This window comes from Carlito syrichta, unplaced genomic scaffold (genome assembly GCF_000164805.1).
Source record: "Carlito syrichta isolate Samal-C Ts95f unplaced genomic scaffold, Tarsius_syrichta-2.0.1 Scaffold80553, whole genome shotgun sequence".
In the NCBI taxonomy this organism is placed as follows: domain Eukaryota; kingdom Metazoa; phylum Chordata; class Mammalia; order Primates; family Tarsiidae; genus Carlito; species Carlito syrichta.
In genome coordinates this window covers 43,851-69,324 of record NW_007024649.1, presented here as the reverse complement: position 1 = coordinate 69,324, position 25,474 = coordinate 43,851, and the positions used below count along the sequence as shown (strand labels likewise).

Here is a 25,474-nt window from a genome sequence, read left to right as displayed (position 1 = left end):
AAAAAAAAAAAAAAAAAAAGCAGTACATGTAAAAATGTACTGCTCACACATGCACAAACACACAAACACACACACACACACACACACACACACAGATCAGGTTTTCAGGCTGATGGTTACCAATGAACACACTTCTCAAAAAAAAAAGTACTGCCAACAATTTCTGGCTGTCACTTTCTGGGAAGACCACAAAATGCTAGTCACAATAAATTTTGTAAACACAGAAATAATAACTTTTTTCAAATAAATCAAAATATTTCAGAAAACTTTTATAATATATCCAAGATTTCCAGAATAATGTGAATTTAAAAACTAAGAGAAGGACCCATCTGTTCCATAGTACTGGTTAACATGGTGGCTGTAGGAACACATTCTGAATTCTGACTAACTTGTCTAACTTTACTACCATGTGTCTTTGGACTAGTTATTAATCTCTAGGCCTTAGTTTCTTCATCTATAAAACAAGGACTGGTTGACTATAAAATAGTAACTTCCTCAGAAGGCTATTGTGAAACATTAAATGAAATAAAGTTCAGAAAGGGCTTTGCTGTTTACTATGTTCCTGACATATAAACACTTCATAAGTCTTACTTATTATTAACTACTGAAACAACATCAACATATCTCAATTTCATGCTGCTTTTCCTTGAAATTAGTGAAGGGGGGAGGGAAATTATAGATGATAATGGCTTACCTTCTTGGCTTTCTCCAACACATCATCAAGATCCTAAAACAAGCAAAAAAATCACCATTATTTTAGATGCATAAGTACTGCTCTTTGGCTGTGTATGTAAATACAGTTGAAGCACCACAAAAAATGACAATGATAACAAATAGGGTGGTGGAAAGCAAAGAGCTACACTGATCCACCTGTTTACTCTTTCAGTAAAATCTGGCTTGTTTCCACTTGACTAAAACAAAAACCTCTACTGTCAAACAGAAAGAACATTTCTCTGACCTCCTCTTACTCGACGTCCCACTCTCCTCCCCCAGCAGCATTTGAACGTTCCTACTTCTTCCTTCTTGACAGACCCCCCGCCTTACCTCTTCTATCATCAGTCTCTAGTTTCCAACGTAGCGGGTAAAACACTTTTTAACTGATTTTGCGGTTTTTTTCTTTTTGTCTGCCCTTCTGTCCCATTAGAACGTATTTCATGGACCGCTTCCTGAGAAAAGTAGTATCTCAGATAGGAAGCTTACCGCTACTGAATCAGAAAGAAAAGTCGGTATGTCTGACTTTAAACAGGGAACGAGGAGCAGATCACACGGCCAAAGACAAAGGCCGGGGGTTATGGAGCTTGGTCCTAAGTTGGGGGTGGGGACAAGAAGAACATAAAGAGGAAAGGACCAGGGGCTCTCCGCTCCCCGGGCCCGTCATCGCCTTCACATACGTTGTCAAAGTCCGGGTCGGAGAGGTGGCAGTGACAGTCCACCAAGCCTACGTCCACAGTCCCCATTGCCGCCCGCCGCCGCCGCTCTATATTCGCACCCAGAGCGGGAGCCGGAACCGCGCAGCTGCTGCGGCATGAGTTTCCGGCAGGACGCATGCTCCTTACACCGGTAGGAACGCGCTCTTCCGCTTCCAGAGTGCCCTCCCACAGTTCAAACAGGGAAAATGGCGGGGGTTTCTGAGTTGGTGGTCCTCCAACCTCTCGGGAGCAAGGACATAATGGCGGAGACAGACAGCCAGGCTTTGGTTCCCCACACTCTACAAGAGGACTTTCGGGTGCGCTGCACTTCGAAGCGGGCTGTGACGGAGATGCTACAGCTGTGCAGTTGCTTTGTGCAAAAGCTCGGGGACGCGCTGCCGGAGGAGATTCGGGAGCCCGCCCTGCGAGACGCGCAGTGGGTACGGGCCAAGTTAGCCATTTCTTTACTTATCCCTTTAACCCTACACCTCGGGTCTCAGGGCTCAGAAAGACCCTACGCCCGGCCTCCACAGTCACCAGTGCCCAGACTACTGTAGAAGCTGCCTCAGAAATGCGAGGGGCCTAGGGGATGCTAATGTCAACTTATTATAATTAGATCAGCGCTGTCCCGTGAAAATATAGCACAAGCTGAAATTTAGTAATTTGGGGTTAAAAGTAAGAAGAAACAGAGGAAGTTAATTGAAATACAACATTTTTTTTAGCCCAATAAATCAAGATATTTTAACATGTTATAATATACAAACGAATGAGATATTTTCCATTCGTTTGTTTGTACTAAGCTTTTCAAATCTGGTGTCTTACAATTGCAGCACATCTTTCGAACTAGCCACGTTTAAGTGCCCGATAACTACAAAGTGGCTAGTGGCTTCCCTACTGGGTAGTGCGGACAGACACTCTGAGGAATTCTCTAGGAAAGAGTAATCCTGGGAGTCAATCATTCACCCAGCCCAGCTTTTGGGCTTTCCTTTTGCCTATTGTAGAACTTCTTGAAAATAAAGTGAAAGCCAAGTCTAAAACAGATAAAAGAGCTGTCTTGGTTATAAACTTTACTAAGATCAGACATTCGCCCTTGTAAGACATTTTCCCTTCCTTTCTCAGATATTTTGCAAAGCCCAGAAGATGATAGTTTTTTTTTTTGAAACCCAAGAAATAAAGGGATTATGTAGTCTATTTACATGTAGGGAAACAAGTTTAAAAGCTTATAATGCAGCACATTGTGAGTTTGAATGACCACAGTGCAAACAGTAAAAGTAAAGGTTAAGTAGAAGAAGAATGAATACAACTGTATTCTAGTTTTGTATTCAGTGGCTCTTATGTCATTTCTTTCTTGCAAATAAGGCAAGAATAGAGACATAGCTCAGTCCATTTTTAGTCGTTTTTTGGGAGAAGACTTTTGTTGTATAATCTTAGAATTTGTCTTATTCTAGCAAGTGCTAAGATTCTTAAAATGTTTAGTTACTTTACAGAAAAAGAGCTTGGCTTAACCTGTTATATCCTATTAAATAGGACAATAAAGGGAATTATAAGATAAAGCCTGAAGGATTTAGACTATCAAGGGAATTCACTTGTTTTATTTTAAGTAAGGCCAAAACTTTAATTATGTTGATGTATTTCTTTATCGAAAACTACATGACAATAGTAGTATATATTCTTAAAAAACAGTATTGGTAGGACTCTGCAATAAATATTACAAAGACAGTTGGTCTTCTCAGGTAATCCATTGAAAGTCTATACATAAATATTTTATATTACTTTATAAAATATTTAAAGTGTAGAATATGTATTTTAAGTCAATTATCAGTCATTTGATTTGTTTATTTTTAACTCTACAAATGATACAAAATACATGCTCATTGTACAAAATTCAAACACTAGCATAAAGTAAAAATCTTCTTTGAATTCCCTTTCCCCCTTTCTCTTCCTTCTATGAAATAACTTACTATTTTGGAGACTACTTGGTGGAGAGTAAACTTTCAAGACCCCTTTTTATGGCTTTACTTCTATCTCTCTATTTGTGTTTGTTTACATTAATAATGTCGAGCTGATGAATTGTTATCGACCTGCTTTTTTTTTAACAGATTTGTCTTTGATTATTATTATTGTTATTGTAGAGATATTCTTCATTTTTTAAAGTACTGCATAGTATGGATATATTGTTTATTTAACTGTTTTCTTAACTTTGAATTTTGATTTTTTACCCACTTTTTTTATACAGTGCTGAAATGAACATTCTTAGTACATCCACTTTGTTTTTTATGAGAATAGTCCTTTAGGATACATTGCTAGAAGTGAAATCGTCAGGTAATAGGGAGTGTGCATTTAAAAATTTAATGGTATTGCCAAATGCCTGTAGTCCTTTGTTTTTAATGTATTATGAACAATTTTCATCCTGACAAAAAAATAGGTCTGTACAGTGGACATCCATATGTCTACCAACAACATTAGTTAAGATTTTGTTGTAAGCCAGGCTTGGTGGCTCAGCCTGTAATCCCGCGCCTTTGGGAGGCTGAGGTGAGTGGATTGCCTGAGCCCGCGGGTTCGAGACCCGCCTGGGCAGCGAGACCTCATCTCTACAATCAATCAAAAATTAGCCAGGCGTGGTAGCGCGCCCCCGTAGTTCCAGTTCCTTGGAAGGCTGAGGCGGAAGGATCGCCGAAGCCCAGCAGGTCAAGGCTGCGGTGGCCGGGAGCGGCCACTGCACTCCAGTCTGGGCGACAGAGTGAGACTCCAACTCAAAAAATAAAAATAAAAAATAAAAGATTTTGTTGTACTTGCTATTTTAAAGCAAATCTAAAATTTCTTATTTTCATCCCTTCATACTTCAGTGTACATCTATCAAAAATGTAATCCTTTATAAAACACAAATTAATTTTACTTTCTTTTAAGCATGTATATTTTCCCTCTTATTAACATTGACACTCATTAAAAGCGTTTATGGTACTTATAGCCCTAAGATTCAACTGAGCCTAAATTTGCTAGATTTTATTTTTTCTTTCATAAAAAAGTATGTTTTTTGTTTACAAGAATATTTTAAATTTTGTCTCAGATTTTCTCATGGGTAACATAATAGCTCTCAGAGCTAAAATGTAAGTAGAATCAATGATTGAACTGGAAATGTTACTTCATTGAAAAGAATAAATAAATATACTAAGAGGTTAATCTGCTACTTTTCTTTATATCCTCTGTCACAAATCTGAAATTGTTATTTTGCCAGAATGTTTGATTTCAGTATTTAAAATTATTTTTGTGACTCAACTACTGTGAATTTATTACAGATCTTTGAATCAGCTGTGCAAGAGAATGTCAGCATTAATGGGCAGGCATGGCAGGACACTTCAGATGATTGTCTTATGGGTATGTAGTTTAAATTTTGTCAATAATTTCTGGGTTATTTTTACAGCTAATTTTGTTTTGAATACTGTTTTTTAATCCTTTGCAGAGTCATTTTTAAAAAATTATTTACAGCCAGACTTGGTGGCTCAGCATGTAATCCCAGCGCTTTGGGAGGCTGAGGTGAGTGGATTGCCTGAGCTCCTGGGTTCGATACCCACCTGGGCAACTTGGCGAGACCTCATCTCTACAATAAATCAAAAATTAGCCAGGTGTGGTAGCTCGCACCTGTAGTTCCAGCTACTTGAAAGGCTGAGATGGAAGGATCGCCAGAGCCCAGCAGGTCGAGGCTGCAGTGACTGGGAGCAGTGACAGGCAGTCTGGGTGACAGTGAGACTCCAACTCAAAAAAAAAAAAAATATATTTACTAGGAAAATAAAAAGATGAAACTAATATAGAAGACTATTGAACTCATAATTGGAGGCAAACACAGTAGGAACCTTAATCCTTCATATATGCTGTCTAGAATTTTAAATAGGACTTTCATATGACTTTTTTTTTTTTTTTTTGAGTTGGAGTCTCACTCTGTCACCCAGACTAGAGTGCAGTGGCCGCTCCTGGCCACCGCAGCCTCGACCTGCTGGGCTCCGGCGATCCTTCCGCCTCAGCCTTCCAAGTAACCGGAATTACAGGCATGCGCTACCACGCCCAGCTGATTTTTTTTTTTTACTTATTGTAGAGATGAGGTCTTGCTGCCCAGGCGGGTCTCGAACCCGCGGGCTCAGGCAATCCACTCACCTCAGCCTCCCAAAGGCACGGGATTACAGGCTGAGCCACCAAGCCCGGCTTCATATGATTAATCTTCAAAAGTACCCTTGTCTGGTTTATTGGATAATACTGTAGAACCATCCTCCAATGAAGAAACAGGTCCAGAGAATTCCTGTAATTATTTACAAAGCAAGTTATATATGTACATAATCTTTGTAGTGGATAGTGAATTACCTGCATTCCAGTCTGGGTGATAGAATGAGACTCCAACTTAAAAAAAAAAAGTGTGAAGTTAAACTATACAAGTAATATGCAAAGGATGAAGTCATGTATTTATAGAAGGCTTCTCAAAAATAACCTTTTCTTGATTTGAAGCAGACTTGATTGTACTCTAACTAATGGTGTTGACGTATGTAAAGAAATAAAAGTTTTAATAGAAAGAGAATAGTCGGGGTAGGAAGAAAAATAGTAGGAAGGAATGGTCAGCATGGGGAGAGAGGCAGAATTCCTTAGTGTCTATGTAGCAATGTCCAGAGAAGGGCTACCCAGAAAAGAGGGCCAGGTATCTTGTCTGTCCCCAAGGTGATATTACTCAGATCTGACCAGTACAGCTTGATGTCACTGCTGGCATTCACATTATATGGTTATACCCTTGAGTTGATTCCAAACCCATCATATAATCCTCTGTGGTTATAATTTTTCTTACGAACATTAAGATAATATTTTGCCCAAAAGACTTCACTGTCTAGTCCTTACGATTATTATATTTGTCTCTTCAAAGTTACCGAAACTGACGTTTTAGTTTACCTATTAAAACAATAACAGTAACCAGGCATGGTGGTGTATGCCTATAGTTCCAGCTACTTGGAAGGCTGAGGCTGAAGGGTCACCTGAGCCCAGCAGGTCGAGACTGTGGTGGCCATGAGCATGCCACTACACTCTAGCCTGGGTAACAGAGTGAGACGCCAACTCAAAAAAAGAAACAAAACAGAAATAACATTAGGTTTGCCAAATATTAACAGAGCAGTTGCCAATTAGTAGGGAAGAGGGAGTGCACTAGAATCACCTAGGAATACTTATGGCTGGGCTGCTCATGCCTGTGATCTCAGCACTTTGGGAGGCTGAGGTGAGAGGATTGCCTGAGCCTGGGAGTTCAAGACCAGCCTGGGCAACTTGGTGAGACCTAGTCTTACAATAAATCACAAAAACTAGCTGGGCGTGGTGGTGTTTGTCTGTAGTTCCAGCTACTTGAAAAGCTGAGGTGGTAGAATCGCCTAAGCCCAGCAGGTCGTGGCTGCAGTGGCTGTGAGCATGCCATTTGCACTCCAGCCTGGGCGACAAGAGTGGAACTGCAACTCAAAAAAAAAAGAATGAATGAATGAATAAACAAGTGAAACAAACCCCTTTCTCCCTCCCCTTGTAACTACCTTGAAAGGACTTGATTCCAGGAGGCTTGACCAGACAAATTTAAGATTTAAAATGTAAGTTCCTTCAGAGCAAATACTGTATCTGCTTTTCTTATCACTATGTTCATCACTTAGCTTGGTACATAATAGGCACCCATTAAGTATTTGTTAAATTAATGAATAATTCTTTTCCTGTTCAAATTTGTTTATACATTTGGGTTTTTCAGCTTTATCATTAGGTGGCACTAAGAAACCATTTTCCTCCCTACAAAAAAGATTTAGCTAGATACTATCTGATTATGAAATAGTACATTATTCTTTTCAAGTTGATGGTTTAACTTTTTTGATGGATAAATTAAAATTGTGGATTGCCTGAGCCTGCGGGTTCGAGAGCCGCCTGGGCAGGCGAAACCTCATCTCTACAATAAATCAAAAAATTAGCCAGGCGTGGTAGTATACACCTGTAGTTCCGGCTACTTGGAAGGCTGAGGCGGAAGGATTGCCGGAGCCCAGCAGGTCGAGGCTGCAGTAGCCAGGAGTGGCCACTGCGCTCCAGTCTGGGTGACAGAGTGAGATTCCAACTCAAAAAAAATAAAATAAAATAAAATTTAGGGAGGGCTACTTATTTAAATGAGTATTCAAAGTAAGAAATGACTATTTTGTAATATACTCAAAAGAAGTAATTTAGTTGCATTAGTGAATATTTGTTACATGAATGAAAGAGCATACATAATGTATTTCATTAACCTTTAACTAATATTTGTCAGCAGTTTTTCAAGATGTATCAAAAATACATATCTGACGTTTCAGACCACAAACTTATTTTTAATAAAGCTTCTCAATAAAATAGTCAATTTCTAGCATAAACTTACAGCAGAGGGCAGATGATACAGACCAGTTACACTTAGGGTTTAGCTCTTTAGTATTTGTGACAACTTAGTATTCTCATTCTTTAACATGATTTTCTTTTTTTGGTGTGTGTTGGAGTCTCACTCTGTCGCCCAGACTGGAGTGCAGTGGCTGCTCCCGGCCACCGCAGCCTCGACCTGCTGGGCTCCAACGATCCTTTCGCCTCAGCCTTCCAAGTAGCTGAAATTACAGGCATGCGCTACCACACCTGGCTGATTTTTTGATTTATTGTAGAGATGAGGTCTTGCTGCCCAGGCGGGTCTCGAACCCGCGGGCTCAGGCAATCCACTCACCTCAGCCTCCCAAAGGCGCAGGATTACACAGGCTGAGCCACCGAGCCCGGCTAACATGATTTTCAAAATAAAGTTGGGTAGACCCCTGAATTTATTTCATCTAGGATTTTTATTTCTGGGCCCTCTCCCAAACTTACCATCAAAATGTACGTACTCCTGACATTCTCTCCAGGTGATTGTTCATTCTGCTAAAGTTTAAGGACCACTATTTTTTTTTTTTTTTTTTTGAGTTGGAGTCTCACTCTGTCACCCAGACTGGAGCGCAGTGGCCGCTCCCGGCCACCACAGCCTCAACCTGCTGGGCTCCGGCGATCCTTCCGCCTCAGCCTTCCAAGTAGCCAGAATTACAGGCATGTGCTACCATGCCCGGCTGATTTTTTGATTTATTGTAGAGATGAGGTCTCGCTGCCCAGGCGGGTCTCGAACCCGAGGGCTCAGGCAATCCACTCACCTCAGCTTCCCAAAGGTGCAGGATTACAGGCTGAGACACCAAGCCCAGCAGGACCTCTATTTTAAAACATAGGAGAACTTTCGATAAAATAGACTTAGTTAAATGAAAGAAACTAAACTCACCGTATCTTTCATTTTCTTCTATCATCTATCCAGTTGATTCCTATTTCAGATCTTGCTCCTCCCCTCACTACTACTATGACAGCTTTGGTTCAGCACATAATAAAGTAAAAATTAGTTAGCATCCCTGATATTAAATACTTTTTTTTAAATTACTTTTTTTGAGTTGGAGTCTCACTCTGTCGCCCAGACTGGAGTGCAGTGGCTGCTCCCGGCCACCGCAGCCTTGACCTGCTGGGCTCCGGCGATCCTTCGCCTCAGCCTTCCAAGTAGCTGGAACTACAGGCATACGCTACCACGCTGGCTTATTTTTTGATTTATTGTAGAGATGAGGTCTCGCCAAGTTGCCCAGGCAGGTCTCGAACCCGCGGGCTCAGGCAATCTACTCACCTCAGCCTCCCAAAGCGTGGGATTACAGGCTGAGCCACTGAACCCAGCTTATTAAATACTTTTTATAGTCAAGTTCTTCTTTTATCATCCTTTATTTAGAACTTTTTTCTGTTCCCCAAAGACACTGATCTTATAAATACTGTTTCTTCTGCCTAAAATGTTTCTCCTTATTAATTTTTTTCCCCTACTATTTTTTTTTTTTTTTTTGAGTTGGAGTCTCACTCTCTCGCCCAGACTGGAGTGCAGTGGTTGCTCCCGGGAGTGCAGTGGCTGCTCCCGGCACTGCAGCCTCGACCTGCTGGGCTCCGGTGATCCTTCCGCCTCAGCCTTCCAAGTACCTGGAACTACAGGCACGTGCTACCACACCCGGCTAAGTTTTTTTTGATTTATTGTAGAGATGAGGTCTCGCCTAGTTGCCCCGGCGGGTCTCAAACCCGCGGGCTCAGGCAATCCACTCACCTCAGCCTCCCAAGGCGCGGGATTACCGGCTGAGCCACCAAGCCCTGCTGCCCCTACCATTTTTTGTCCATTAAATTTATACTTATATTTCAAGCTCAGCTGTTACCCTTTTTTTTTTTTTTTTTTTAAAGCACAGACATACATTGTTTTTATTTTAAAGATGTGTGGTACAATTCAGGATTAAGTACATAAGTGATCAACATATAGGTGAAGTTTGGGCCTCCCATTGGTCCTCACTTCTTTGCCTAGTTTAGAATCAGGCAGATATGACTTCTTTAAAGTCTTAAATTCCCCACATAAAGTTATATTGTTGTGTGTCCTGATAACATTTTGTTCATACCTCAGTTGCATTTATCAGGTTTCCTTGCAATTACCTGTTTCTTCTAGTGAACCATGAACTCCTAGAGAGTAGAGATTATGTTGTGCTCATCTTTGTATTTTTGTGGTTTAGGCCTAGCTTCTCTAGATGTTCAATAATTAATTGTTCAATGAGTAAATACATTGATCACCAAAGTAGGGGCATCTGTTAGCTTACTATATTTGTTTTCCTTAATTATTTTGTGTTTTTCAATTTAGTTTTTATCACATTTCCATAGAATATAAACAATAAGTTATAAGGAACTTTTTTAGATATGCTTTTTTTTTCTGAAATAGATTCTGACATCAAAGAACTTGAAGATCAGTTTGATGAAATCATAGTAGATATAGCAACAAAACGTAAGCAGTATCCCAGAAAGATCCTGGAATGTGTCATCAAAATCATAAAAGCAAAACAAGAAATTCTGGTAAGATGATGATTTGTCTTTAACATGTTATATATATTTTCTTATTAAAAAATTAAAGTGTAAGATCCATGTGGAAATAAATGATATTTTGTTGTCTTTCTCTTTCCTACCTCAGTTAGTATTTTTTGTCTCTTGGTAAGACTTTTTCCTGTTCTAAATCATACTAGGTTTTGAACACAGCTGATACTAAAATTGAAATTGGAGGAAGAAGACTGAGAATGACTTTATGTTTCTGAGACCAGGGTGGAAAAGGAAATTTATCTTTTAAGTCTGTCGTTTATATTTGGCACATTATATGTTTATGTTTGTGTATTTTGGGAGATCCTTTAGTTAAATTGATGGTGATGATTGGATACTTGATCATAACTGAAATTTGCATTATGAATTGAGTCTAATTTGCTCCAAAAATCATAACCGCCTGAATCAAAAGACAAGGAAGTCATTTCCTTCAGTCCATGCTTTTTAATCAGTAGCCATAGACTTGCTTCTTACTTATAATTACTGTAAATATCAGTGACCAATTATATCATACCTCTATCTTTTCATATTTATGAGAACTGGAATAAATAAAAAGTAAACAAGAAATCCATAAGCAAATTAGACCTAAGTTTTCCCATGGGGATGGGGAGGAGGTTTGCTGGGAATTACACTGTCCCTTCAGTGAGGTATGTGTTGCTTTTAGATTATGCTATAGTGTTTGTCTTTAGTTTTTGAAATTAGTGAACTTTCACATATAAATCTGGTCACTTCCCCTCAGGGATAATTTTAGGGTATTAAAGGCCAGGCTTAATAATTTATCTAAAACATTTTAGTTATCATTCTATGAAAACCAATATTTATGAGCAAAAATTTTTTTTGTAGCAGTCCTCAAAAAAAATTTCGTTTCACCACCAGCCTTTTCCCATTCACTTTAAAGTTTTTTCAGTAAAGACATTCATAGTGTATTTATTTTTCAGTTTCTCTTTTATTACCTTCCTTCCGTCCCCCCTTTCCCAAACTAGTAATCAGTATTACATATAAGAAAGTAAGTTGGCAGGCCTAAGTAAAGTACTGCTGTAGTCATTTAAACAGTGATGCAAAGTGGGTGAGGTGAGACCTTTTCTTCTTTAAAAAAAAAACAAAAACTTTTGGCTTCTACTGGCTTTGGGCAAGAGTAAGAGAGAAACTTTTCCTCTTTCTTTTTGCCTGAATTGTGGATTCTGTGCCAGTAATTTTGCTAATGTAGTTCCAGTGTATCACAGGCTATATATATAGGCTTTAGTGTGGTGACGTTGTAGACTTGCCACTTTTTGGAACAGTTCAGTAGAAATATGAATTTTGAGTTCCAAACACTTGCCCTAAATGAACTTTTGAAACAATTCATTCATAATTTAGAGAATACTTGCACTTTAAACACAAAATTCAGTCCCTGTGCTTCTAATTTTCTTGATTGTTTTTTCTGACTATACCTTTTTATGGTGCTATTTCTTAGTGTCTACGGTAGGTGGCAGTACTGGAAAAGGTATAAGTCAGACTTTGGGTATACTTTTCCCCACCTTTCTCTACAGATTTCAGAAACTAAATTATTTTCCCCAAAAGAATGGTATTATTGACTATATAGTGTATTTGTTTACATTAGCTAAAGGAAATGTTTGTCAGATTAAATCAAATCTATTTTAATTTATATTATGTTTAGAAGCAGTACCACCCTGTTGTACATCCATTGGACCTAAAATGTGACCCTGATCCAGGTAAGTCAGTGTTCATTTATAGTAAAAATGGAGTATCAACTTGTAATTTTTGTGAGTTCCTGATATTCTTCTAAAAGGATCAGCATCAAGGGTATCTTTCCTGTTGCCTTACCATCCTCCCAGGCATCCATTTTTATCTCTTCACTTAGAATTATGAGAACCTGCTGTACACCTGTTGACTCAGAATCTCTATGGGTGGGACCCAGGAATATGAACTTTTATGTCTCTCATTGTTATCGTACTATCCATTCTTTGCATTATAGCCAAGGGTATAGTATACTGTTAAAACATTCTCTCATAGTGTCATTCCCCAGTGCAGTAGCCTTCATTTGGTTGCTCATTGTTCACAATCTAAAATTTCATTAAAAATGTAATCTTGAATTTAAGAAAAGTGTATTCATTGTGTCTTTGAACTAAATTACTTTCATTAGATGCATCCCTTAAAACAGAGAAATAAAATTGATACATACTTTTGTAAATCCAGGAACAGAACTGACATTGCTAATAATGTGGATCATATATATTTTCAAATGGCTGTAGTCTCATGTTTTAAAATTTATAACAGTTTTTCTGAGAGACTCTTTGAAATTTGCCTTTGGCACTCAAAAATACCATTTATGAACTATTAGGAGAAAAACAGTTAAATTCTTCATTTATTTATATGGGATATTTATACTTACAGCTTTGAGTACCTTACCTTTGTTGAATTCTGAACTACTTTTTAGCACATCACCCCTGCCCCTTCTTCAAATCGCCTAAGCCAATGGAATAAACAGAGAGGGGGAAGTAACAAGCATAAAGCTATTCTGAAGTTAGTTAAAAGCACATAACTCACTGTGTTTGACATTAAAAATTGACCTAGGGGACCTAACACTTAGTTGTCATGGTTCACTAAAAGGAGGTAGTAGCCAAAATGCAATGGTTGATATGCAATTGTTTTGATTTTGAGCAGTATAAAGATAGCAGTTGAAACTTGTGCTGTTATCGTGTACTGAAGTATATCCAGTTAATTTTCCCTAAGTAACCTTTTTTAATTTAGAAGGGAAAACTTATTTAAATGATCCTTTGAAGACGTATGTGATTTTATTCCCACTATTCCATTATGTTGTATTAGTGGAAGAATCTTCTGCGTCATATGATTCTGACTTTAAAAGTAAGCAAAAGAATAATTTAAATCTATCTTGATTTTGATATTTTATCATTATGCATTTTCATAATGTTTACAAACTTAGAAAGCATCAATTCCTTAAGGAAGTAAAATTAACTTACAGTTATTAACTTTATATCCTTGGCCAAGTCACTTGACTTCTTCAAGCCTATTTCTTTTTTTGTTTTTTGGTTTTTTTTTGAGTTGGAGTCTCACTCGGTCGCCCAGACTGGAGTGCAGTGGCTGTTCCCGTCCACCGCAGCCTCGCCTGCTGGGCTCTGGCGATCCTTCCGCCTCAGCTTTCCGATTAGCCGGAATTACAGGCATGCGCTACCACGCCCGGCTGATTTTTTGATTTATTGTAGAAATGAGGTCTCGCTGCCCAGGCGGGTCTCGAACCCGTGGGCTCAGGCAATCCACTCACCTCAGCCTCCCAAAGGCAAGCCTATTTCTTTATCAGTAAAATGACAGATTCTAGATTTGGAGTTTAATGCTTTAGGTGTGAATTCCAGCTCTCACTGAATATTATAGAATGTTTTGCTTGTTTATCAAGATTGTAGTATAAACTAAAGTAAGGGGCTGTATAAACTATAACTAAAACAATAAATAAATAGTAGTTTAGAAGATGATACTATGTAATAATAACCATATTATAAATCAAATCCTAGCTGCACTCAGTGGCTCATGCCTATAATCCCAGCACTTTGGGAGGTGGAGGTGAGAGAATTACCTGAGCCCAGGGGTTTGATACCAGCCTGGGCAATTCCTTGCCTCTACAATAAATCAAAAAATTAGCTGGGCATGGTGGTGTGCGCCTGTAGTTCCAGCTAATTGGAAGGCTGAGGCAGAAGGATGTCCTGAGCCCAGAAGGTTGAGGCTATGGTAGCCGTGATAGTGTGACTGCACTCCAAGCTGGGTTACAGAGTGAGACTCTGACTCAGAAAAACAAAAACAAAAACCACATCCTATTTACAATAGTATACCTTTTAATATTGCATATCGTATAATACACTTAACTAATAAAATCATATGAAACTAATTTAAATGACTTAAGAGGAAGGTGGAAAGCATACAGTTCTATTGGCCTTAATAATTTGAATCAGCCACATGGGAAAACTTTTGTGGGAACTTCTTAGAAATTTTTTTCTTTTTGTTATTGTTATACTAAATGATATTACATTTCTTTGAAAACACTTGTAAAGAGGGTTGCCTGGTTTTCAAAATGCATTGCTTAGACAGTACAACATGTATAATATTGATCCAGCATAGTTACATTAGGGACTTTGATCTCCCAGAGTTTAAAGAGATAAGCAGACAGATTCTCCCCATAAACACTTTATGTCTGAGTAGGAAATACAAGAGATGAACATAAAAACAGGCTTCTTTCATGCCACCTAACTGGTTCTTTTCCCAGTGTTCCCTGTCTGGATAAGCAGCACCTTGACTTACTTATTGCTGTAGATAAAGTCAACCTTAATTCTTTCTTCTGTTGAACTCCTCATATCCAGTTAATCAGTAAGTCCTATACATTGTTCCTTTGAAATATGATCTCACTTTCATCCACTTTTCTTCATCTTGCTATCATTGCCTTTGTTCTAGGTCACCATCATTCTAGCCAGGATTTCTACACATGCACTCCAGAAGGTCTTTCTATTTCACTCTTGCTCTCTTCCATTTCCTGATATATTTCAAACATATAGAAAATATGAAAGACATAATGGACATCTTTTTACCTATTACCATATTTAAGGACTGTTCACATTTTGTTATACTTGCTTCAGATCTTTTTAGGAATTAGAATGTTTGGATACAGTTGAAAATTTCTTTGTACTTTCCACCATTTCATTCTACTTTCTCTTACCTGAGTATCCTTGCTTTCCATGTTTTTCTGCTTTACTTTTTAGATATGTATCCATAAACAATGTATGGCATTTGCTAAGTTTTAATATAAATTGTATCATACTAGCTGGGCTCGGTGGCTCAGCCTGTAATCCTGCGCCTTTGGGAGCCTGAGGTGAGTGGATTGCCTGAGTCCGCGGGTTCGAGACCCGCCTGGGCAGCGCGACCTCATCTCTACAATAAATTAAAAAAAAAATCAGCCGGGTGTGGTAGCGCATGCCTGTAATTCTGGCTACTCGGAAGGCTGAGGTGGAAGGATCACCGGAGCACAGCAGGCGAGGCTGCGGTGGCCGGAAGCGGGCACTGCGCTCCAGTCTGAGCGACAGAGTGAGACTCCAACTCAAAAAAAAAAAAAAAAATTGTATCATACTGGCCATATTATTCTGCAACTTTTTTCTTTTCAACATTGGATACACACACAGTTCTCTATTAATTTAGCTATGTATAGTAGTGTATGAGTACACCACTATTCATCCATTCCTCTACTGAAGGAGTCTTAGATGGTTACATTTTTCTTTCTATATATAGAAAGGTTGACTTCTTTCAGTTAGCATAATTCAGTTTGCATAATTTTCAAGATTCATTTATGTTGCAGTATGTTTCAGTACTTCATTTCTTTTTATTGCTAAATAATGTTTTATGGTATGGATATGCCATGTTTTATTTATTTATTTGTCAGTATACAATGGAGGACCCCTCCCCCCCAAAAAAACAATTACTTTTTGCAGGGTGGACCCCTTGTAGTACAGGCTTCCCCTGCTAGGTAAGTGTTCTAGGAACCCATTGACATTAGTGTACTAGCTAGCAATGTTGTGAAAGGCTGCATTCAGCTTCAGTGAATTTTTTTTTGAGCCAGGCTCGGTGGCTCAGCCTGTAATCCCGTGCCTTTGGGAGGCTGAGGTGAGTGGATCACCTGGGCCTGCGGGTTCGAGACCCGCCTAGGCAGCGAGACCTCATCTCTACAATAAATCAAAAAATCAGCCGGGCATGGTAGCGCATGCCTGTAATTCCGGCTACTCGGAAGGCTGAGGCGGAAGGATCACCAGAGCCCAGCAGTTCGAGGCTGTCTGGGCGACAGAGTGAGACTCCAACTCAAAAAAAACCAAAAAAACAAACTATTTTGAGCAGTGGAAAAGGTATCTCCATAGGTGTAATGCATTAAACGGAGAGTACTTCGAAGGTGACTGAAATTTAAACATGAAAGAATAAATACGCAATTTTTATAAATAAATTGCTATTTGTTTTGGTTACCCCCTCATACAGACATTTTTGAGTTGTTTCTGTTTTTTGGCTATTATGAGTGATGCTGCTCTGAACATTTCATGTACAAGTTATTGTATGGACTTATGTCTTAAATTCTCTTGAGTATATATACATATGAATGGAATTGCTGTGTCATATGATAATTATGTTTAGCTTTTTAAAGAACTGCCACACTGTTTTCCAAAGTGGCTTTACCATTTACATTCCCACCAATAGTGTGGAAGATTCTCCACATCTTCACCAACTCTTACCATTGTCTGTCCATTTTATTGTAGCCATCCTAGTGGGAGTAAAGTGATATCTCATTGTGATTTTAAATTGCATTTCTCTAGTAACTAATGATGTTGAGCTTCTTTTCTTTTTTTTTTTTTTTTTTGAGTTGGAGTCTCACTCTGTCACCCAGACTGGAGTGCAGTGGCCACTCCCAGCCACCGCAGCCTCGACCTGCTGGGCTCTGGCGATCCTTCCGCCTCAGCCTTCCAAGTAGCTAGAACTATAGTCGTGCGCTACCACACCCGGCCCATTTTTGATTTATTGTAGAGATGAAGTCTCATCAAGTTGCCCAGGCGGGTCTCGAACCTGCAGGCTCAGGGAGCTTCTTTTCATGTGCTTATTGGCCGTTTGTATATCTTCTTTGGCGAAACATCTATTCGAGTTCTTGGACTATTTTTCATTTGAGTATTTGTCTTTTTATTGTTGAGTTATAATGGTTCTTTATGTATTCTAGATACTAGTCCCTTATAATGTATCTGATTTGTAAATGTTTTCTCCCATTCTTTCTTTTAAAAATTATTTTATTGATAGGTAATATTTGTATATATTTATGGAGTGCATGTGATATTTGGATACATACATGCAGTGGGTAATGATCAAGTCAGGGTATTTAGGATGTCCATCATCTTGAACATTTATCATTTCTTTGTACTGAGAACATTTCAAATCTTCTCTTCTAGCTATTTTGAAATATGCAACATATTATTTTTAACCATAGTCACCCTTCTCTGTTATCAAACACTATAACTTACTCCTTCTCTGTAACTGTATATTTGTGTCGTTAGCTAACCTCTATTCATCTGCTCCCTTCACACACACCCTTCTCAGTCTCTGGTAGCTATCACTCTTTACCTTCATAAGATCACATTTTTTAGCTCCCACACATACGAGTGAGATCATGCAATATTTATCTTTCTGTGCCTGGCTTATTTCACTTAACATGATGATCTCCAGTTCTATCCATGTTGCTGGAAATGACAGGATTTTATTCTTTTTCTTTTTTGGCAGAATAGTATTTTCATACGTATATATACCACATTTTCTTTATCCATTCATCTGTCGATAAGCATTTAGGTTGATTCCATATCCAGGCTATTGTGAATAGTGCTGCAATAAACATGGTGGATATCAGTCCCTTTTGGATGAATAGTTTGCAAATATTCTCTCCCGTTCAACAGGCTGTCTCTTTACTCAGGTGATTTGTTTTTTGTGTGGGAGCTTTTTAGTTTGATGTAATCCCATTTGTCCATTTTTGGTTTTTGTTACCTGTGCTTTTGAGGCCTTAGTTATAAATCTTTGCATAAACCAATGTCCTACAGTATTTCCCCTATGTTTCCTTCTAGAGATTTTGTAGTTTGAGTCTTATGTTTAAGTCTTTTTTTGTTTGGTTTTGTTTTTTGAGTCAGAGTCTTATTCTGTTTCCCAGGCTGAAGTGCAGTGGTGTAATCAGGGCTTACCATAGGCTTCACCACCTGGGCTCAGGCATCCTTCCTCCTCAGCCTTCTGAGTAGCTAGGACTACACGTGCATACCACCACACCTGGCTAATTTTTTGATTATTTGTAGAGACAAGGTCTTGCCACGTTACCCAGGCTGATCTTGGAATTCCTAGGCTCAGGCAGTCATCTTGCCTTGACTTCCCAAAGTGCTGGGATTACAGGCAGGAGCCACCATACTCAGCCTTGTTTAAGTCTTTAACTCCATCTTGAGTTGTTTTTTGTATATTGAGAGAGAGGGGTCTAGTTTCATTCTCATGCATATGGATAAACAGTTTTCCCACCACCATTTATTGAAGAGGTTGTTTTTTCCCAGTGTATATTTTTGGTCCCTTTGTTGAAAATTAGTTGGCTATAAATACATGGATTGATTCTTAGGTTCTTGTGATATTATGAGAGTATATGTATATACCAGGGGTGCCAAAAAATGTATACATATTTTAAGAGATGTTTTCCATATATTATTCTTCCAAGTTGAATTGAATTATGGTAGCAATGTGTAGTATGATTATTGCTCAAATGCTAGTGTCGCCGTGCAACAGGCAGGTATATATTGAGTATTACAATTTTAATGCAGTTTTTTTCCTTTCTTAAAATGTGTATACATTTTTTGGCACCATGTGTATATGTATGTGTGTGTAGGTTTTCATCCACAGTTCCTAGCTCGTAACTCCCATAACCCTTGTTATAGTCTTTTGTTAAAATGTTGAGGCAGTCAGAAGCAGGTCTCAGGAAACAGAATCTCTTTCTCTCTGACCTTCTCCTGCCCTCCTTTTACCTGCCAGAGAGGGTCTTGTCCCATACTCTGGAGGAAGAAATGTTGCAGGAAGAATCTGAACAGACAGACCTTGCTGGGTTTAGATCATACCCTTTTAGTCCAGTCACATTTCAGTATGGTTGGTTCATGCTTCAATCATGGGCAACCAATGGAGTCTCCATAAAAAGCCCAAAGGACAGGGTTTGGGAGCTTCTGGAGAGCTGAACACATGGAGGCTGACAGGAAGGTGAAGAAGAATTCATCTATGTGCCAGGAGGGAGTTGCACCCCCGCTAGTTCTGTGGGGACAGAAGCTCCTGTGCTCGAGACCCTTCCAGACCTTGCCTTATATAGTTCTTCATCTGATGTTTATTTGTATCCTTTAAAATATCATTCATAGCCGGGCTCGGTGGCTCAGCCTGTAATCCCGCGCCTTTGGGAGGCTGAGGTGAGTGGATTCCCTGAGTCTGCGGGTTCGAGACCCGCCTGGGCAGGCGAGACCTCATCTCTACAATAAAATCAAAAAATTAGCCGGGCGTGGTAGCACGCGCCTGTAATTCCGGCTACTTGGAAGGCTGAGGCGAAAGGATCGCCGGAGCCCAGCAGGTCGAGGCTGCGGTGGCCAGGAGCGGCCACTGCACTCCAGTCTGGGCGACAGAGTGAGACTCCAACTCAAAAAAATAAATAAATAAAATAAAATATCATTCATAACAAACCAGTAAAAGTATTTCCTTGAGTTCTGTTGAGCTACTCTAGCAAATTAAACGAATCCAAAGAGGGGGTTGTGAGAACCCCAACTTGAAGCCAGTTGGTCAGAAACTTTGGAGGCTGGGCTTGCAACTCGTGGGAAGAAGGGGAACAGTCTTGTACTGAACCCTCAACTTGTGGCATCTGATGCTTTCTCTGGGTAGCCAGTGTTGGAACTGAATTAGAGGATACCCAAATGGTATCTGCTGCTTTGTGTGTAGTGGAAAAACTACCACACATTGATCACAGAAGTCTTCTTTTGTGGTGATTGTTGCTGCGGTTTGAGAGCAGAAGAAAAACATGATTTGAGAGTTTGTCCTGAAATAGTTCTGTCTTCTGTTCCATTGGTCTATGTGTCTTTTTTTGTGTGTGCCAATAACATACTGTTTTCGTTACTATAGCTCTTTAGTATATTTTGAAGTTAGGTAGTGTGATGCCTCCAGCTTTGTTCTTCTGGTTTAGTGTTGGTTTGTCTATTTAGGCTTTTTTGTGGTTCCATATGAATTTTAGGATTATTTCTTCTATTTCTATGAAGAATGCCATTGATATTTTGATAAGAATTGCATTGTATCTATAGATTGCTTTGGGTAGTATAGTCATTTTATATCTATTCTTCTGATCCAAGAGCAAAGGATGTTTTTCTGTTTGTATCTTCTTTAGTTTCTTTGATTAATGTATTATAGTTTTCCTTATAGAGGTTTTTCACCTCCTTGGTTAAATTTATTCCTAGGTTTTTGTTTGTTTGTTTTTGGTAGCAATTGTAAATGGGATTGCCTTCTTGATTTCTTTTTCAGCTAGTTCATTATCTATATGTGGACATGGTGCTGAGTTTTGTACAAGGTGTGACAACTAAGTTGGTGAACTCATTCTAGAAAAAGTGCTGCAGACCTCATTGCTGAATATCATTATGATCGCCTTTGAAGTACTCCCCTTGGGAAGCTATGCATCGATGCCAGTTCCTAGTCCGCATGTCAATGCAGTTTTGGAACTTTTTCTGAAATGGCCGTCCTAGATGTCATTGCAAGAATGTCGGAGTTTGAATTAGATCAACGAACAAACATTAAATTTCTTAATAAACTTGGCAAGAGTGGAAGTGAAATCAGGGTCATGTTAGTCCAAGTGTATGGGGATAATGCCATGAAGAAAACAGCATTGGATGTCAGCACAACTAACAAGTAGAACTGACAAAAACATTGCAAAAATGCTTTGAATTGTATATCAAAATCATCAGCTGACTATGAGAAGCATAGCAGACCAAACAAACATCAATAGAGAAACAGAAGAATCTTAACTGAAAACTTTTGGCATGAAAAAGGTGTGTGCAAAAAATGGTCCCGAAGGAGCTTTTGCATCATGGCAATGTACTAGCTCACACAGCACTGTGAGGTCGTTTTTAGCTGGTAAACAAATAACTATATTGGAACACCCTCCCTCCTCACCTGATCTGGCCCTCAGTGACTTTTTTCTTTATCTGAAGATAAAGGAAGGACTGAAAGGAAGACATTTTGATGACATTCAGGACATCAAGGATAATAAACAATAGCTCTGATGGCTATTCCAGAGAGTTCCAAAACTGCTTTGAAGGGTGGACGAGGTGCTGGCATTGGTGCATAGCTTCTCGTGGGGAGTACTTTGAAGGAGAGCATAGTGATATTCAGCAATGAGATATGTAGCACTTTTTCTAGGATGAGTTCACGATCTTAATTGTCTGTCCTCATATGTTGATTTTGTATCCTACAACTTTATTAAATTTGTTTATCAGTTCCGAGAGTTTTTTGGTGGGGTCTTGAAGTTTTTTGTATATAAGATCATGTCATGTGCAAAGAGAGACTATTTGACTTCCTCTTTTTCAATTTGGATGCTATTTATTTATTTCTCTTAGCTGATTGCTCTAGCTAGGACTTCCAGTACTGTGTTGAAAAGGAGTGATAAGAGTGGGCATCCTTATCTTGTTCCAGTTTTTAGGAAAAAGACTTTCAGCTTTTCCCCACTCAGTGTGATGTTAGCTGTGGGTTTGTCATATATGGCCATATATGACCTTTATTATGTAGATGTACAGTCCTTCTGTGCCTGTTTTCTTGAGTTCTTATCATGAAAGGATATTGAGGTTTATTAAATTTTTTTATTCTATTGAGATGATCATATCATTTTGTCCTTTATTCTGGTGATATATACATTTATTGATTTGGTTTACTAGTATTGTGTGGAGAATTTTTATGTCTGTGATCGCCAAAGATATTTTCCTGTAGTTTTATTTTTTTGTAGTATCCCTGTCTAGTTTTAGTATCAGGGTAATGCTGTCATCATAGAATGAGTTAGAAAGAATTCCCTCCTTTTCAGTTTTTTGGAATACTTTGAAAAGAATTGGTGTTAGTTCTTCTATATAAATTTGGAAGAATTTAGCAATAATGTCATCCAGTCCTGGGCTTTACTTTGTTGTGAGACATTTTATTAGTGATTTAATCTTGTTACATGCTACTGGTCTGCTCATATTTTCTATTATATTCCTGATTCAGCCATAGTGTGTTGTATGTGTCTAGGAATTTTTTAATTTCCTCTAGGTTTTCCAGTTTGTTAGTGTATAGTTGTTTATAAAAGTCTCTGGTGATTTTTTTTTTTTTTTTGGTATTTCTGTGGTATCAGTTGTAATGTCTCCTTTTTTGTTTCTGATTTTATTTATTTGGATTTTTTTTCTTTTTTCTTGGTTAGTCTAGCTAGCAGTTTATCAATTTTGTTTATCTTTTCTAAACACCAACTTTTCCTTTTGCTGATTTTTTGTATTGCTTTTTCAGTCTGTACTTTGTTTAGTTCTACTCTAATCTTTATTATTACTTTACTAATTTTGGGTTTGGGGTTTGGTTTATTCTTGCTTTTCTAGTTTCTTGAAGTATATCATTAGGTTATTTATTTGAAATTCTTCTGCTTTTTTTTTTTAATCTCAAAATCTCACTCTTTCACCCAGGCTGGAGCACAGTGGCATGATCATGGCCACCGCAGCCTCCACCTGTTGAGCTCATGCAATCCTTCCGAATCAGCCTTCCAGGTAGCTGGAAGTACAGGTATGTGCCACAACGTCCAGCTAATTCAAAAAATTTTTATTGTAGAGACGAGGTCTCCCCAAGTTGCCCAGGCTAGTCTTGAACCCCCGGGTTCAGCGTTCTCTTGCCTCCGACTCCCAAAGTGCTGTCATTACAGGCATGAGCCATTGCACCTGGCCCTTCTAATTTTTTGATAAAGGCATTTATTGCTATAAAATTCCTTCTTAGCGCTGCTTTTGGTGTATCCCATACATACGTTGTATTTTTGTTTTTGTTTCAATAAATATTTTAATTTTTTTCTTAATTTCTTTATTTTTCACTGACCCTTAAGAAACTTATTGTAGCCAGGTGTGGTGGCTCAGGGTTCAAGACCAGCCTGTGCAACTTGGCGAGACCTCATCTCAACAGTAAATAAAAAATTAGCCAGGCATGGTAGAGCGCATCTATAGTTCCAGCTACTTGGAAGGCTGAGGCAGAAGGATCACCTGAGCCCAGTAGGTTGAGACTGCAGTGGACATGAGCGTGCCACTGCATTCCAGTCTGGATGACAGAGTAAGACTCCAACTCAAAACAAAACAAAGCAAAACTTATTGTATGTATTTGTATAGTTTCCAAAGTTCCTCTTGTTACTGATTTTGAGCTTTATTCTATTGTGGTCTGACTAGATATGATATAATTTTGATTTTTAAAAATTTGTTGAAACTTGTTTTGTGGCCCAACATATAGTCTACCCTGGAAAATATTTCACATGCTGATGAGAAAAGACTGTGTATTCTGCAGCAGTTATGTGAAATTTTCCATCAGTTTCTGTTAGGTCCGTTTAGTCTCAAGTTCAGTTTAGACTGGGCGCAGTGATTCATGCCTGAAATCCCAACACTGTGGGAGGCTAGGACTGGAGCATTGCTTCAGCCCTGCAGTTCGAGACCAGTCTATGCAACATAGCAAGACCTTGTCTCTACAAAATAAAATAAAATAAGATAATTAGCTTGGCGTGATGGCATGCACCTATAGTCCCCACTGCTTGGGATACTGACATGGAAGGATCACTTGTGCCCAGGAGGTCAAGGCTGTGGTGAGCTGTGACAGAGTGAGACCCCCAGCTCTAATAAGTAAATAAAGAAAGAACAGTTAAAATCTAGTGTTTCTTTGTTGTATTTATGTGTAGATGATCCATCCAGTCCCGAGAGTGGATATTGAAGTCCTCAACTATTATTGTACTGGAATCTTTCTCTTCCTTTACATATAATAATATTTGTCTTATATATCTAGGTGCTCTGGTGTTGGGTACATATATATTTAGAATTATTATATTCTCTTGTTGAATTGATTCCTTTATCATTATGTTATGACCTTCTTTATCTCTTTTTACTGTTTTTGACTTAAAGTTTGTTTTATTTGATATAAATATAGCTGTGCCTGTTCACTTTTGGCTTCCAATAACATGAAATACCTTTTTCCATTTCTTCACTTTCAGTCTATATGCATCTTAAGGTAAAGTGAATTTCTTACAGGCAGTGTATATAGTTGGGTCATTTTAAAAAATCCAGTCATTCTATATGTTTTAAGTGGGCAATTTGGTAATTTAATCCATTTACATTATTATTGATATGTAAGGCCTTATTTTGTCATTTGATTAATTTTTTCTGATTGTTTTATATACCCTTTGCTCCTTTTTTTCTCTCTTAATATTTATCATTGTAATTCGATGGTTTTCTATAGTAGTAACATTTGAGTCCTTTCTCTTTCTCATGTGTATGTCTGCTCTCCTGGTGAGTTTTATGCTTTCATATGTTTTCAAAATGGTATATAATTATCCTTTTACCTCCGGATGTAGTACTCTCTTAAGCATTCCTTAGCAGGATGGTCTAGTGTTTATAAATTCTCTCTGTTTTTGGTTGTTTGGAAAAACTTTATTTCTCCTTCATTTTTGAAGCATAGCTTTTCTGGGTTTGGTATTCTTAGCTGGCAGTTGTTTTATTTTTTTGTTTTTTGTTTTTTTAGCACTTCAAATTTATCATCCCAGTCTCTCCTGGCTTATAATGATACTGCAGAGAAATCTACTGTTGGTCTGAAGGGAGTTTCACTTCTATATGACTTGACACTTTTCTCTTGCTGTTTTTAGAATTCTCTCTTTATCTTTGGCTTTTGACAGTTTGACTATAACATACCTTGATGAAGACCTTTTTGAGTTTAATCTATTTGGGGAATTCTGAGCTCCCTGTATCTGAATGTCTATATATTTTGCAAGAATTGGGAATATTTTGTTAGATAGATTTTCTTTGTCTTTGTTTGTCTCTTCTCCTTTGGAATACTCAAAATTAAGATTTTTTTTCTCTTTTGTTTTTTGTTGTTGCTGTTGTCTGACTGTGTCATTTCAAAATACTGGTCTTCAAGTTTGCAAATTCTTTCTTCCGCTTGATCTGGTCTGTTTTTGAAGCTCTTATTGTATTTTTTATTTCATTCATTGAATTTTTCCATTCCAGGTTTTCTATTTGGTTCTTTTTTATGTATCTATTTGTTGAATTTCTCATTCAGGTCATGAATTGTTTTTCTGATTTCTTTGTGTTATTTTTGTTCTCTTGTATTTCACTGATCTTGTTTAATAATATTATTTTGAATTATTTTCAGGCATTTTATAGATTTTTTTTTTCATTGGAATGTGGTACTGGAGAACATTGTGTTCCTTTGTGTGTCCAGTTTCTTTGCTCTTTCATGTTTCTCATGTCTCTTTTTTTGAGTTGGAGTCTCACTCTGTCGCCCAGACTGGAGTGCAGTGGCCGCTTCCG

At 38.3% G+C, this 25,474-nt stretch overlaps 2 protein-coding genes across 9 annotated transcripts in view; one reads left to right on the top strand and one right to left on the bottom strand.

Moving 5' to 3' along the window:
- Nucleotides 1-1,544, bottom strand: part of TATDN3 (TatD DNase domain containing 3) — a 19,264-nt gene extending 17,720 nt beyond the window's left edge. For 4 of the 6 annotated variants that reach the window (XM_021710902.1, XM_008055096.2, XM_008055102.2 and 1 more), the window contains exons 1-2: nt 1,392-1,544; nt 695-727 (exon numbers count right to left, since the gene is read on the bottom strand). In XM_021710902.1, the coding sequence (XP_021566577.1) occupies nt 695-727; nt 1,392-1,457 (99 nt within the window). In that variant the 5' untranslated portion in view covers nt 1,458-1,544. Of the gene's footprint in view, nt 1-694; nt 728-1,044; nt 1,100-1,391 lie in introns of those variants that run through there. The other 2 variants (XM_008055108.2, XM_021710912.1) reach the window with 2 other exon arrangements.
- Nucleotides 1,545-1,588: 44 nt separating this feature from the next.
- The window catches only part of NSL1 (NSL1, MIS12 kinetochore complex component), a 48,537-nt gene continuing 24,651 nt past the window's right edge, over nt 1,589-25,474 (top strand). For 2 of the 3 annotated variants that reach the window (XM_008055090.2, XM_021710876.1), the window contains exons 1-4: nt 1,589-1,849; nt 4,706-4,784; nt 10,210-10,340; nt 12,016-12,070. In XM_008055090.2, coding sequence (XP_008053281.1) covers nt 1,616-1,849; nt 4,706-4,784; nt 10,210-10,340; nt 12,016-12,070 — 499 coding nt within the window. In that variant the 5' untranslated portion in view covers nt 1,589-1,615. The remainder of the gene's footprint in view (nt 1,850-4,705; nt 4,785-10,209; nt 10,341-12,015; nt 12,071-25,474) is intronic. The other variant, XM_021710871.1, reaches the window with a different exon arrangement.